Below are 13,789 nucleotides of genomic sequence, written 5' to 3'. Positions count from 1 at the left end.
AGTGCCTCTGACACCATTTTTCTTTGTTAGCAGAACATAAAACGTAGTGCCAATGCCGTGACGGCTGAAAAAACGTAGTGCGGGTGTGGGTGCTCCTGTATACGTTTCACACAGTTAAGATCATGCCATTAGTAAACTCTTTTTGAACTAGGAGAGTTTGCAATTTATCAGAGTTCGCAACTTCTTACAGCTGTCGACAGGATTAAATCTTCATTTCGAGCCAAGCTGACACTCAAAATTAGCCACCCTGGAATAGTAAACAAGATACAGAGAGAAACGGAGGGATGCTGTGGAAAACCGCCTCCTTCTATAAGAGGGACCCTTCTTTTGACTAACACAACAATACCGTATGACCACAGACGTGGCTGCCAACGCCTGCTTCCTTCAGACCGCGGCAGTCACGGATCAGTGTCCCTGTTCTCCCAGCAGCTGGGCTCAGAAGGTCCAGGGGACGGACAGGACGTTGGAGCGGACAGAGATGGTGACAAAAAAGACACAGCTTCAGCTCAGAGGCCAGCAAGCCAATGCCAGCAAGAACAAACCAGAAAACCTCCGACCACGGCGCTTTCCGTCGCCTGGCCATCTGTGCCCTCTCCCTGTCCCCATTACAGTTCCTACTGTGCTCATGGCCGGCTTCCCCGCAACACATGCCCTCCTTCTGTACGGGGTGCTTGGAAACGCCTCGCTTAAGAGCTGGTGGAGAGCAGGGAGACCCAGGTCACGGGAGGCTCAAGTTGGGCCCTGGCTTTCTTGGGCTTGGGGGCCTCAGTTATAAAATGAGGAATGGGCCGGGTCTGTAATTTTCCAGGACACCTCGAGCTGGCCACGAGTCCCCTGGGGGAGCGGGAGGAGGACGGGATGTACAATGCTTAAGAGAAAGCAACGCCTGATCCCTTTCATTTGTCTCTAGGTGTCATATTGATTTTGTAATTTCAAAAGCATGAGGGTTTTTTGTTGGCATTTTTGTTTTTCAGATTAGGGCAGGGATTTAAAAAGCAAGGGAGACCGTGGGCTAAACGTGGGGGACCTGTGCACTGTTTGCTCAAGTTTCTTCTAGCTTTAAAATCCAAATGTCTCCCTGAGTTGATCAGTGAACTCCCCAGCCCTCCCTGGCACACCCAGGGACCCCCCCACAATGAGGCGCTAATAAATCTCTTTAGTCCCACGGGGTCCTGGCTAATACTTCAAGAAGGAAGGAGGTCTTTACCCCCCCCAAAAGCACCTGGCCAGGAGCACAGAAAGCCCACTCAGGGTTTAAGGGCAATACATCATGTTCAGTTCTGCCTTCATTTTTTCCAAATCAGATTTACAATTTCTTTCATTGTCAATATAATCTAAGAAGTATATTACAGCTGACCCCTGAACACGGGTTTGAACTGCACTGGTCCATACAGCCCAGCACCATAAAACGTATTTTCTCTTCCCTGTGATTTTCTTTTCTTCCTTAACATTCTCCCTTCTCTGGCTTACTTTATTGTAAGACTACTGTATATAACACGGACAACATACAAAATATGTGTTCATCAACTGACTATGTTATCTGTTAGGCCTCCGGTCAACAGTAGACTATTAGTAAAGTTTTTAGGGACTCCAAAGTCACCTGTGAATTTTCAACTGCATGGGGGAGGGGTCAGGGGCGCTGACCCTCGAGCCACCTTGTCCAAGGGTCAACGGTATTATTTCTCTCATTCTCCCTTTGCAGTCATTCCTTCTAGCTTAGAAACAAAACCCAAAAAACAACACAAACACAGAAGCTTCTGGCTTGCCGACCGTGCGTGCCAACCGGAAGCCTGTGTGTCCGCTTCACAAGTGCTTTGGAGACGCTGTGCAGGCAGGGGTGTCCTCAAGTCCCGGACGGGAGGGACACAGGGTGGGCGCGAGGCCCCGGGGCCAGGGGAAATGGGAGCTCACAGGGTACTGGGCTAATGGAGAGCACATACAGATGTGACCGGCCGCTGGCGGGGGGCCTTCTCGGGGTGAACACGAAGGCCCTGCGTTTAGGAGGAAGTCTAATTGCCAGTGTCACCCCGGCACGATCCAGAAACACTGTGGCTTCGCGAATCTGAGCCGGGGCCCTGCGCTGCACCGACTCTGGTGAACCCTTCCAAGCACAAGTTCCCTCCAAGGCCTGCACAGAACCAACCAGCCACCCCACCCCCCGGAAGTCTCACTGTCACCCCTGGCTGTGGCTGTGGTGGGGACACAAGTCTCCTGATCCACTCCAGACAGCATGAGGCTTGCCCGGGGACCGCTGGGGAACTGTCAGCCTCTAGTCGTCTGCCTTCCTTTTGCCTCTGTTCCCCCACCTCCCCCGAGCCCTGCCCACCACCATCCCCAGAAGTACTTCTGAGGGACGCAGTGGGTGGCTTTCCCTGTAAGAAGGCCGACGATCGGAGTGCGGACGGGACAGCATGGAAGGTGGGGACTTGAGTTCACCTTACAGCTTAGGAGAGGAAAGATCCTGGAGAGGCGTGGAATACAGAGAACAGAGAGAAGTAAGAGATGTTACGTAAGAAGGAGCAGATTTAACAACGAATTGGTTTTGTGAGACAGGGTGTCAAAGCCAGATCCTGGGGACGAGAGCCGAGCCTGCGGTTTCCAGAAGAGACAGCCGGGGTCTGGGGGAGGACTCCAGCAGGAAGCTGGCGCTCAGGGTGTCCTGGGTGCCGCTGTCCAGGCTCCGGGGCCCAGAGCCTGCACGGCTCAGACACTCCTACCTACCACTTAGCAGCTGATAAAACATTTTTTTGAGGTGGACGCATAAGGCCACGCTCAGGCCTGGCTGACCACAGAGGAGCACGGTGGGATGACCCAATAATAGCTTGAAAGCCACAGGGCTCTTCAGAGAAAACCCTGGCGGTATATAAACCCCAGCATCATCGTTCAGTGTGGCCCCGGCTGGTGTCCTCTCAGCTTTTTATCCCAACGGCCTTGCAGAGAAGCTGACGGCTCATTAGATCTTTCTCACTTGTTCCTCCTGGTTCCCGGAAACTTCGCCTCTGTAGCCAGCCTCTAATCTGCGTCTACACCCGTGCCGTGAAGGCCCAGGCCGCACATACAGGAGGCGGCCCTGGTGCCGAGGGTCCCTCTCGGGGGCAGGGAGCGGGGTGCGGCCCAGGTGCCAAACCCCACCGACCAGCCCCTTTGCAGAGCTCCCGGGGCAGAGCAGCACGGGGGTGACTTGGCTGGTGTCACGGAGAGGCATCTTCTGGCGTCACCTGTGAGCCAGCCTCTGTTCTGGGGCTGACGGCGGATCTGAGGGCAGAAAGCCAGGCACCAGGCCCGGTTTCCGGAAGACAGCCAAGTGCTTTCACAAGCATCTCAAGGCCTCAGGACTGGAACAAGGGTGCCCGGGGGTCCCCATTCCAGAGGGCAGGGGACCCTTAAGCACCCAGGGGCACGTGCTGGAGACTGGAGCTTTGCACCTCGGCTCCTCTCTGGGGCGGTCTTTCTGCTCGGGCCTGCTCCCCGCTCCCCGCAAAGTTCCTGTTGTAAACCCCACCCCCCTTCCTTCACCCCCTTGCCTCTCCGACCCCATATTTTTACTCTCTGCAGGCTCAAACGCAAACAGTGAGTTCTGGCAAAGGCACCTCCACCTTTACCCGCAAGCTCACAGGTGAAATCGGGGGAGGAGGGACACAAGGGGGCAGGGAGGTGGGGCCAGTCCCTCCCACTTCCCCTGATTTCGTGAAGGCTCATCGTTGCTCAGCCGCTTCTCGCCAGCAGAAATTCTACTTGGAAATACTTGTGAGACGTGAAGTTTCCTGCCCGTCGGGAAGGCGATCAAATGTTCCCCAACAGACATTTTGCACTTCCCACCCTCCGTCACCTCTCAGAGCACAGGGCCAACGTGGGGCTCCTCCTCCTGGCCCCGATGTGCTCTCCCGCATCGGCACGGTGATCCCAGGGAGCCGTGCCGGCTCAGTCTCAGACTGTCTCCCACACTGGCCTCCACGCCCCCTGCTAGCACCTAGCCCAGGTCTGGCCAGGCGCTCAGTAACATCGAGGGAAAGAACAAATGAATTCACGCTCCCTGAGAAGTGGAACAGACTGCCGGTTAAGAGCTCAAGCACCCGAATTTGAATCCCAGGGCCATTACTTATTACCAGTGAGAGCCTCAGTTTCTACGTCAGTAAAATGGGGATAACAGGCACACCGACGCTTAAAGGAACAATGTGAGGGATAAGTAAGATGGGGAAGGTAAAAGCCTGAGCACCGATCAGATCGGGGGCAAAAGCAGGTAGGAAACGGGAGGGGGCACACAGACTTGCTTCATATTCTAGCAGCTGCCAGGTATCGCCTGGAAATGTGGAAAATATACCCACCAATGTGATGTGGTGGTTGACTAAGCACCATCAGGGCATGATTACGTCCAAAGAGGAACCTATGAACAGTGCCCCAGCGGCCGAGGGCCTGCGGGAGGCAGCGTCTGGGGGCTACAGGAGGCAGCCGCAGAAATCAAAACCACAAATCTATTAGACAAGTTCCAGTGGGAAGCCGGCTCTCGATTTGTCTCGCCTCCCAATTGTCACCCTGCTGGCAGGAACTGAGGCGATCGCTCCATCAGACCCCGAATCCCTTTTGCTTTCTGCGCGGAGGCCTGCAATCCTCCCTCCTCCCCCTGCTCTCCCCTCGCGGTGCTGCCCACGAGATGCCGCCCACACAGCTCTGCCCAGACTAATTCATGTGCCTTGGATACTCCTTCTGCCAGTTTTCTCAACATTTCACGAAGCAAATAGTCCTAGCAAGACCGGGTAGGGGCAAGGGGAGGAGGGGAGAAAAATCCAATAACATCACAGAACAGCCTTAATAAAGGACTTCGGCATTTCGGGGTTCCCAGTGATCTGCGCATCAGGCATCGTTTTCCAATCCGGAAGTTACATGAATGAAAGGAGGGCCCCTTCACAGCCACGCTCCCATGCAGACCGCCAGCCGTTCGGCACAGAGGCAGCCCCCAGCACAGCAAAACCAGTCACACATACAAAATTCTAAAGAAGACAATGTCAGGCACAGCTCACTGACCATCCCAGCACCCGCTGGCCATCCCCTTCCGTCAGGCAGCTTGACCAAAGAAGCTAAAAAGACTGAACCTGCTTTCCTTAGCTTCCGTTGAAGCTGGGGAGTAGCCACATGACATAACTGGGGCTAAAAGAACCTCAGTAGGATTTTGTTGGGGGAGTTGTGGGAAAGTTCTTGCTTTCCAGGTAACAGAAACAGTCACACTGCCCCCCTTCTGCTTCTCTCTGTCTTGCATGGAAATGTGATATCTGGAGCTGCAGCAGCCATCTTGCCAGCAAGAGGTGATAAGGCAGGAAGGAAAAGGCTGAGAGAACCCCCAAGATGCCAACTCAGAGCCCTATCCTGGTTCAGTCCCAGCACCTTGGGCCATTTTATATGGGAAAAATCAACTCCCGTCTGTTTAAGACACCCATAGCTCAGGTTTTCAGTTACTTGCAGCTAAAAGCATTACCAGTTGATCTGAGACCTCATCCTTAATCTATATAGCATGATCTCCTTACTGATTCAACGCTATTTCTATCATACCAGGTTTTAAGGTAGATGTCTTATCATTTGATCCTTAAAGTTTCTTTCTTTTTTTTTTTTTTTTTTAAGTTTATTTTTGAGAGAGAGAGCATACTGTTAGTGCAGAGACTGATACAGGACTCGAACCCACAAACCATGAGATCATGACCTGAGCCAAAATCAAGAGTCGGATGCTTAACTGACTGAGCCACCCAGGTGCCCCTCATCTTTGAAGTTTCAAACCCACTTATCCGAGCACCTATTATTACTTGTACATCTTCACTCCACAGTCTCAGGGCCACTCCGATTCAAAGGGTCAGGACTACGTCTCTTCCAGACTCCCTACCGCAGTCAGTAGCTCAGTCATCTGCTGTGTCCAGGTCAGGGTCCTTCCTAATGACACCACCTCCTACACACTGTCATCCAATAGGTGAGGAAGTGCTGCAAATTTCACCATCTGAGTATTTTTCTAACCTACCCATCTCCCCCTACTACTCCCACCCATAGCCTAAGTCATACACACCTGGACTATTGTCATAGCCTCTTAGCAGGCCTGCCTGCATCCACACTGCCTTGTCCACAGTGAATTTATAAAAACCACACATTTGACCGTGTCATTCCCTTTCTTAGAGTCCTTCCATGGTTTCCCATGGCCTCCATGATAAAGTCCAAACTCCTTAAGACCTAAAAGGACACGCCTGATCTGGCCCCTAACCCTCTCCAGCTTCTCCAGCCCTAGTTAGTCTTTCCTCCTGGCTCTCTGTTCTGGTAATACTGTCGTTCTTCCAGCTTCTCAACATCATCAGATACATTTCTACTTTGGGGCCACCACGCATGATGTTCCCTTTGAAAGAGCTCCCCTCCAGCTTTATGGCTTTGCTTTAACCCTTCCTCATCCCTCTGGAGCCCAAACAGTGACTTTCTGTTTCAGATATTATGCTTTTCTGTTCTAGATTTCCAGTTCTCTTTTTTTTTTTTTTTAAATAGTTTCCATTTCTCTTCTGAGATTCACCATCTGTTCCCTCATCATGACCACCTTTTCCTTTAAGTCCCAGACCATTTATGTAACAGATGTCTCTGGCTTTCTCTCATAATTCCAATGTCTGGGTCATCTCTGAATCTATTTCTAATGGGCTGCCCCCTCTCCCCTCCCCTTTTTCTTTCTTGATTATGAGCCACAGTTTCCTGATTCTTTGCAGGGCTAGTACTTTTTTTTTTTTTTTAATTATTATTATATGTTGGACACGCAAGTAAAAAACCAACCATGTAGGGAGTCGAGATCATATGGTCTCCTCTAAAGGTGTTGAGTTTTGTTCTGAGAGTTCCTTTTGAAACTGTCAGGCTTACTTCTATTTTTTATTAAGTTGAGTCTATTCTGATTTTGTCTTTGGTTCTAGGGGGTCATCCCTACTTCTCACATATGGCCTTTTGGGGCTCTCAACTCCATACTGCTGGCTGGGCCATAACCCCAAGATCTCTGAGCACCGTGCAGTCTGCTCGTGTCTCTGGTCTCCTCTCAATCTTGTTATAACCATTTTCTATTAGGCCTTATAGAGTCCTGCTTTGTGCACATGCAGCCCTCAGCAGAGGCCCTGCGGTGAACACAGGTTTCTGCTCCCCCGCACCACTCTCACACCACACCCTGGTCTCCCGAATTTCAGGGAAAACGAAGTGCTGACCTCCAAAGACAGCTTTTTCAATAAACCTGTGCAGGAGTTCAGCGAGAACCAGGTGAATCACCATGGTAACTAACAATTTCCGCTGAACAGTTGAAAACTCACAGCTGATGAGTTCAAGAATAATGTCCCTCAGTGAGATTATAACATTTTCAACTGGAGGCAACGGTCAAAAAAAAAAAAAAAAAAAAAAGAGCTAATTAGATGGCCTTCCCACAATGCCTAGTACAGAGTCAGCTTGGGGTGACCTGGCTTCCCTCCCAGTAACACAGTGGAGTAGACAGGGGCTCCCACGGCCTGGGATGTTATACAAAGCAAGGTCCTCAGCTTTGTTTTTCTGTCTCTCAATATTCTTGTGTGCTTAAAAGGAGCAAGGCACTGTGTTAACAAGTTCTAATGGGTAGTTTTCCAAATCCATATGCTATTCTCTGCTACCTTCCGGATTAATTATAATGGGAAAACTGCCTCATTTGAGACATGTCTTTTGAGTGAGAAAACTGGAGGTCACATATCCATATGGCACTGGTATTGTGAGTTGGTGTGCTGAAGTTCTAATTCAGCCAAGTTTTGCAGCGATCGGGGGTTATTTTTAACTTTGTGCTTTCTTTGCATATAAGAAGTACAGTATTGGGGGGGGTGGAGCGCCTGGATGGTTCAGTCCGTTAAGCATCCGACGCTTGATTTCAGCTCAGGTCACGATCTCGGTTCGTGGGACTGAGCTCCGCGTCGGGCTCTGTGCTGACAGCACGGAGCCCGCTTGGGATTCTCTCTCTCCCTCTCTCTGTCTGCCCCTCCCCTCCTCAAAATAAATAAACTTAAAAAAAAAAGGAAGTACAGTATTGGATCTGACCCAAAGTCCATTTCAGCCCACTACCCTGTCTCCGACAGAGCACTTCACGGGCTGCTACGGATGGGTAGAACTATCCGTCTCGTGATGTCTTTAACTTTTTAAATCCTGTTTATGTCCAGTCTTAAGCTGAAAAATATGGAGATGATCTAACTGCCACGGGAAACATCCCTGATATGCTCTAGTCACTTGTCTCTGGAGTTGACGGGAGCGATCCCTCAATCCCATATCCTGAAACTTGGTAACCTTGGAGGGGATCTTGCACGGAGTGGTTCTGGCATACCCAGAACGGGTTCTTCTGCTCAGGCTAGTGGTGATTTAATAAGCAGTCTCCCCCTTTCAATGGCTGGCTTTGCCTTGAATCCCCGACCGCATGAAAAGCCAAAAGGCACTTTAGAGACCACTTGGTCCCACCGTCTCCTTCTAATGATGAGAAAACGGAGCCTCCCGACTCACACCAGTTTATACTGTTAATCAGGGACACAAGAGTTAAAATCGGAGCTTTGGCTCCTGGCTTAGTTAATTTTCACTCTGGCTTTGCTTCCTGGAGACCATCTCTTCATGCCTTTTAGACTGTCTTCTCTGGACCCTCTGAAATGTCATTCTATCTGGAGGTTTTACTAGTACTATACCAATGAAGATGCCTTTTTTTTTTTTCCTTTCTCGCTTTACAATTGCAAATAAAGTCATATGTTTTTTGGCCTGTATGGCAACACAACGATTGAGTGTTGAAAGGTCAGCAAATGACAGCCAACGATGACCTCCAGGGGCCATTCTGGAAGTACCCCTAAAACACCCAAATCCATCACCCTCTAAATGAGCGGTCCTGAGTCTCATGTGCCACACCTGTGGCTCTAAGAGCCCTTGCCAGAGTTCATCCTCAACAGCGAGTCTCTGTAATACCCAGAGGACCTTGGCATTGCCTCCCAACACATGCGGCACTAACTGGGGCACCTCCAGGCTGACGCTCACCTTGGCATAAGCAGTTGTCTTAATAAACCACTGTCTGAGGTACTTCCGTTCCACCTTTGCTCCAGAACGCCACGAACAGCCATGCTCATCCACCTGCTCGTTGGCAAGCACCGTTTGATCCACTGGGTCCCAGTTGACCAAGGCCTGTTATAACCCATAAAACAAAATGGTAAAATCTGGTGAGCATCCTGAAGAGGGTCATTTTCGGCTTCTTACGCGTGAGAAGATCCGTAAGTGCGGTATCTCTGTATCTCTGCTCTGAGGCTTGAGGGCATCTCCTTGGAGTACTGCTCGGCAAGGAAACCCCTAGCAACCTGTAACAAGGAAGAGCGTATGAACCACCTCTATGCTTTCATCTTGGAACAGGCTCCGGAGCCTGGGAGTTGAGACGGCAGAAGAGCAGGGAGAGCCTAAGCGTGTCTCGTCCCTCGGATGCAGCTAGATGGTCAGCGAATCGTTCTGACCGCCCGAGAGCCAATCAGAGGTCTGAGAGCACAAAAACTGCCAGTCTGCAGGTAAGAAAGCGACCACCTTGTGGAAGGTACGGCGTCTGGAGAGTTGATCTGGGGGAGACAAAGCTACAAGTGTGGCAGCAGGGAGGAAGCCTGGTTACGGAGGCTACCGCAAAGTATCTTAAGCAGCAGAACACAAAATTCTAACTTTCAGAAGTCCGTTACAGTGGGGGAAGTGCCTGGCTTAAAGGCCCTCGGGTGGCAAAGTGGGAGGAATGCTAGGAGTGACAGCAAGGTCTGAGGGTCCCCTGGTCACAAGAGGGATGGGTGGCACCAACATGCCATGCTGCTTCTAGGCACAGGAGTGGGGAACTGAGGCTGTTTAGGGTAGTAAGCAGGGGTTCTGGCTTTCTGCTGTTTTGACGTAAACTGAACTGCTGCGCGGTCCTGCGGCCGCTTTCCTCACACAAGCTGGCAAAAGCGTGGTGAGAGCCTCTCTCAGAGGCACAGAGCCCCACATCGGGCTCTGCGCTGACAGCACAGAGCCTGCTTACATCCTCTGTTTCCCTCTCTCTCTCTGCCCCTCCCCTGCTCTCTCTCTCTCTCTCTCAAAAATAAACATTAAAAAAAATAACAAACATAAAGAATTGATAATAATAGCAGAGGGATTTAACATCCCACTTACAGCATGGACAGATCATCTAAGCGGAAAATCAAGAAGGAAACAATGGCTTTGAATGACACACTGAACCAAATGGACTTAGATATATTCAGAGCATTTCATCCTGAAGCAGCAGAATAAACATTCTTTTTTTCTAAATGCTTATTTATTTATTTTGAGGGGGGAGGGGCAGAAAGAGAGAGAGGAAGAGAATCCCAAGCAGGCTCCGCACTGTTAGCCACAGAGCTCAATGCAGGGCTCGATCCCATAGATGGTAAGATCATGACCTGAGCCAAAATCAAGAGTTGGGCACTCAACTGACTGAGCCACCCAGGCACCCCGTGAAAACACATTCTTTCTGAGCACACATGGAACATTCTCCAGAATAGACCACATACTGGGTCACAAATTAACCCTCAACAGGTACAAAAAAGATCAAGATTATACCATGCATGTTTTCAGATCATATTGCTCTGAAACTTGAAGTCAACCACAAGAAAAAATTTGAAAAGTTCTCAAATACATGGAAGTTAAAGAACATCCTACTAAAGAATAAATGGGTTAACCAAGAAATTAAAGAAGAAATAAAAAAATACATGGAAGCAAATGAAAATGAAAACACGACAGTCTAAACCCTTTGGGATGCAGCAAAGGCAGTCCTAAGAGGGAAGTATATTGCAATTCAGGTACATCTCAAGAAGTAAGAAAGGTCCCAAATAACCTAACCTTATACCTAAAGGAGCTAGAAAAGGAACAAATAAAGCAAATAAAGCCTAAAGCCAGCAGAAGAAGGGAAATAATAAAGATTAGAGCAGAAACAAATGATACTGAAACAACAACAACAACAAAAAACAGTAGAACAGATCAATGAAACTAAGAGCTGGTTCTTTCAATTAACAAATTGATGAACCTCTAGTCAGACTTCTCAAAAAGAGAAAGGACCCAAATAGATAAAATCATGAATGAAAGAGGAGACATCACAACCAACACCACAGAAATACAAACAACTATAAGAGAATACTATGAAAAATTATATGCCAACAAACTGGGCAATCTGGAAGAAACAGACAAATTACTAGAAAGTCACAAACTACCATAACTGAAACAGGAAGAAATAAAAAATTTGAACAGACCCATAACCATCAAAGAAACTGAATCAGTAATCACAAATCTCCCAACAAACAAGAGACCTGGGCCAGATGGCTTCCCAGGGGAATTCTACCAGACATTTAAAGAAGAGTTAATACCTATTTTTCTCAAATAGAAGGAAAACTACCAAACTCATTCTACAAAGCCTTGATTCCAAAACCAAAGACCCCACAAAAAAGGAGAATTACAGGTCAATATCCCTGAGGAATATGGTTGTAAAAATTCTCAATAAAATACTACCAAATCGAATTCAACGTACATTAAAAGAATTATTCACCATGATCAAGTGGGATTTATTCCTGGGCTGTAGGGCTTATTCAATATTCACAAATCAATCAACATGATACACCACATTAATAAAACAAAAGACAAGAACCATACGATCCCATCAATAGATGCAGAAAGAGCATTTGACAAAATACAGCATCCATTCTTTCTTTTTTTTTTAATTTTTTTAATGTTTACTTATTTTTAAGAGACAGAGATAGAGCATGAGCGGGAGGGTGGGGCAGAGAGAGAGGGAGACACAGAATCCAAAGCGGGCTCTAGGCTCTGAGTTGTCAGCACAGAGTCCGACGTGGGGCTTGAACCCACGAACTATGAGATCATAACCTGAGCCAAAGTCAGATGCTTAACCAACTGAGCCACCCAGATGCCCCGTACAACATCCATTCTCGATTAAAACCTCAACAAAGTAGGGATAGATGGAACACACCTCAACATGATAAAGGCCATATAAGAAAGACCCATAGCTAATATCATCCTCAATGGGGAAAAACTGAGAGCCTTTCCCCTACAGTTAGGACCGGGACCAAAGATGTCCCCTCTCACCATTACTATTTAACATAGTACTGAAAATCTTAACCTCAGCAATCAGACAACAAAAAGAAATAAAAGGCATCCAAATCGGAAAAGAAGAAGTCAAACTCTCACTATTTGCAGACAACATGATACTCTGTGTAGAAAACCCAGAGGACTCCACCAAAACACTGCTAGAACTAATACACGAATTCAGCAAAGTTGCAGGATATAAAATCAATGTGCAGAAATCGGCTGCATTTCTATATACCAATAACGAAGCAGCAGAAAAAGAAATCAAGGAATCAATCCCATTTGCAATTGCACCAAAAACGGTAAGATACCTAGGAATAAACCTAACCAAAGAAGTAAAAGATATGTACTCTGAAAACTATAGAACCCTTATGTAAGAAATTAAAGAGGATACAAAGAAATGGAAAAGCATTCCATGCTCATGGATTAGAAGAACAAGCATTGTCAAAATTATTACTACCCAAAGCAATGTACGTATTTAATGCAATCCCTATCAAAATACCACCAGACTTTTTCACAGAGCTAGAACAAACAATCCTAAAATTTGTATGGAACCACAAAAGACCCTGAATAGCCAAAGCAATCCTGAAAAAGAAAAACAAAACTGGAGGCATCATGATTCCGGATTCCAAGCTATATTACAAAGTTGTAGTCATAAAGACAGTATGGTACTGGCATAAAAACAGACACATAGATCAACGGGACAGAAGAGAAAACCCAGAAACGGACCCACAACTATATGGCCAACTAATCTCTGACAAAGCAGGAAAGACTATCCAATGGAAAAAAAGTCTCTTCAACAAATGGTGTTGGAAAAACTGGACAGCGACATACAGAAGAATGAAACTGGGCCACTTTCTTATACCATACACAAAAATAAACTCAAAATGGATGACAGACTTAAATGTGAGACAGGAAACCATCAAAATCCTAGAGGAAAAAGCAGGCAAAAACCTCTTTGACCTCAGCCACAGCAACTTCTTACTAGACACGTTGCTGAAGGCAATGGAAACAAAAGCAAACATGAACTATTGGGACTTCATTAAGATAAAAAACTTCTGCACAGCAAAGGAAACAATCAACAAAACTAAAAGGCAGCCTACGGGATGGGAGAAGATATTAGCGAACAACATGACACAGGGTGAGTATCCAAAATCTATGAAGAACTTATCAGACTCAACACGCAAAAAACAAATAACCCAGTTTAAGAAGTGGGCAGAAGACATGAATAGACACTTTGCCAAAGAAGACATCCAGATGGCCAGCAGACACATGAAAAGATGCTCAACATCACTCACCATCAGGGAAATACAAATCGAAACCACAGTGAGATGCCACCTCACATTTATCAGAATAGCCAAAATTAACAACACAGGAAACAACAGGTGTTGGTGAGGATGAGGAGAAAAGGGAACGCTCCTGCACTATTGGTGGGAATGCAAACTGGTGCAGCCACTCTGGGGAACAGTATGGAGGTTCCTCAAGAAACTGAAAATAGAACTAGCCTATGACCCAGCAGTTGCACTATTAGGTGTTTACCCAAAGGATACAAAAATACAGATACAAAAGGGTACATGCACCCCAATATTTATAGCAGCATTGTCAACAATAGCCAAACTATGGAGAGAGCCCAAATGTCCATCAACCGATGAATGGATCAAGAAGATGGGGTATATAA

General features: G+C 47.6%; 1 protein-coding gene across 2 annotated transcripts in view; it reads right to left on the bottom strand.

Annotated features, from left to right (window-relative positions):
- LARS2 (leucyl-tRNA synthetase 2, mitochondrial) overlaps positions 1-13,789 on the bottom strand; it is a 164,223-nt gene that overhangs the window by 79,454 nt on the left and 70,980 nt on the right. Inside the window, exon 7 of one of the 2 annotated variants that reach the window (XM_030305699.2) lies at positions 9,019-9,162. The exons of the other annotated variant lie outside the window; for it this stretch is intronic. Within the exon in view, the coding sequence (XP_030161559.1) occupies positions 9,019-9,162 (144 nt within the window). The remainder of the gene's footprint in view (positions 1-9,018; positions 9,163-13,789) is intronic. 2 annotated transcript variants of the gene reach the window in all.

Source organism: Lynx canadensis, chromosome A2 (genome assembly GCF_007474595.2).
Source record: "Lynx canadensis isolate LIC74 chromosome A2, mLynCan4.pri.v2, whole genome shotgun sequence".
NCBI lineage: Eukaryota > Metazoa > Chordata > Mammalia > Carnivora > Felidae > Lynx > Lynx canadensis.
Note: the sequence above shows the minus strand (reverse complement) of the source record. Positions and strands in the feature narration are given on the sequence as shown.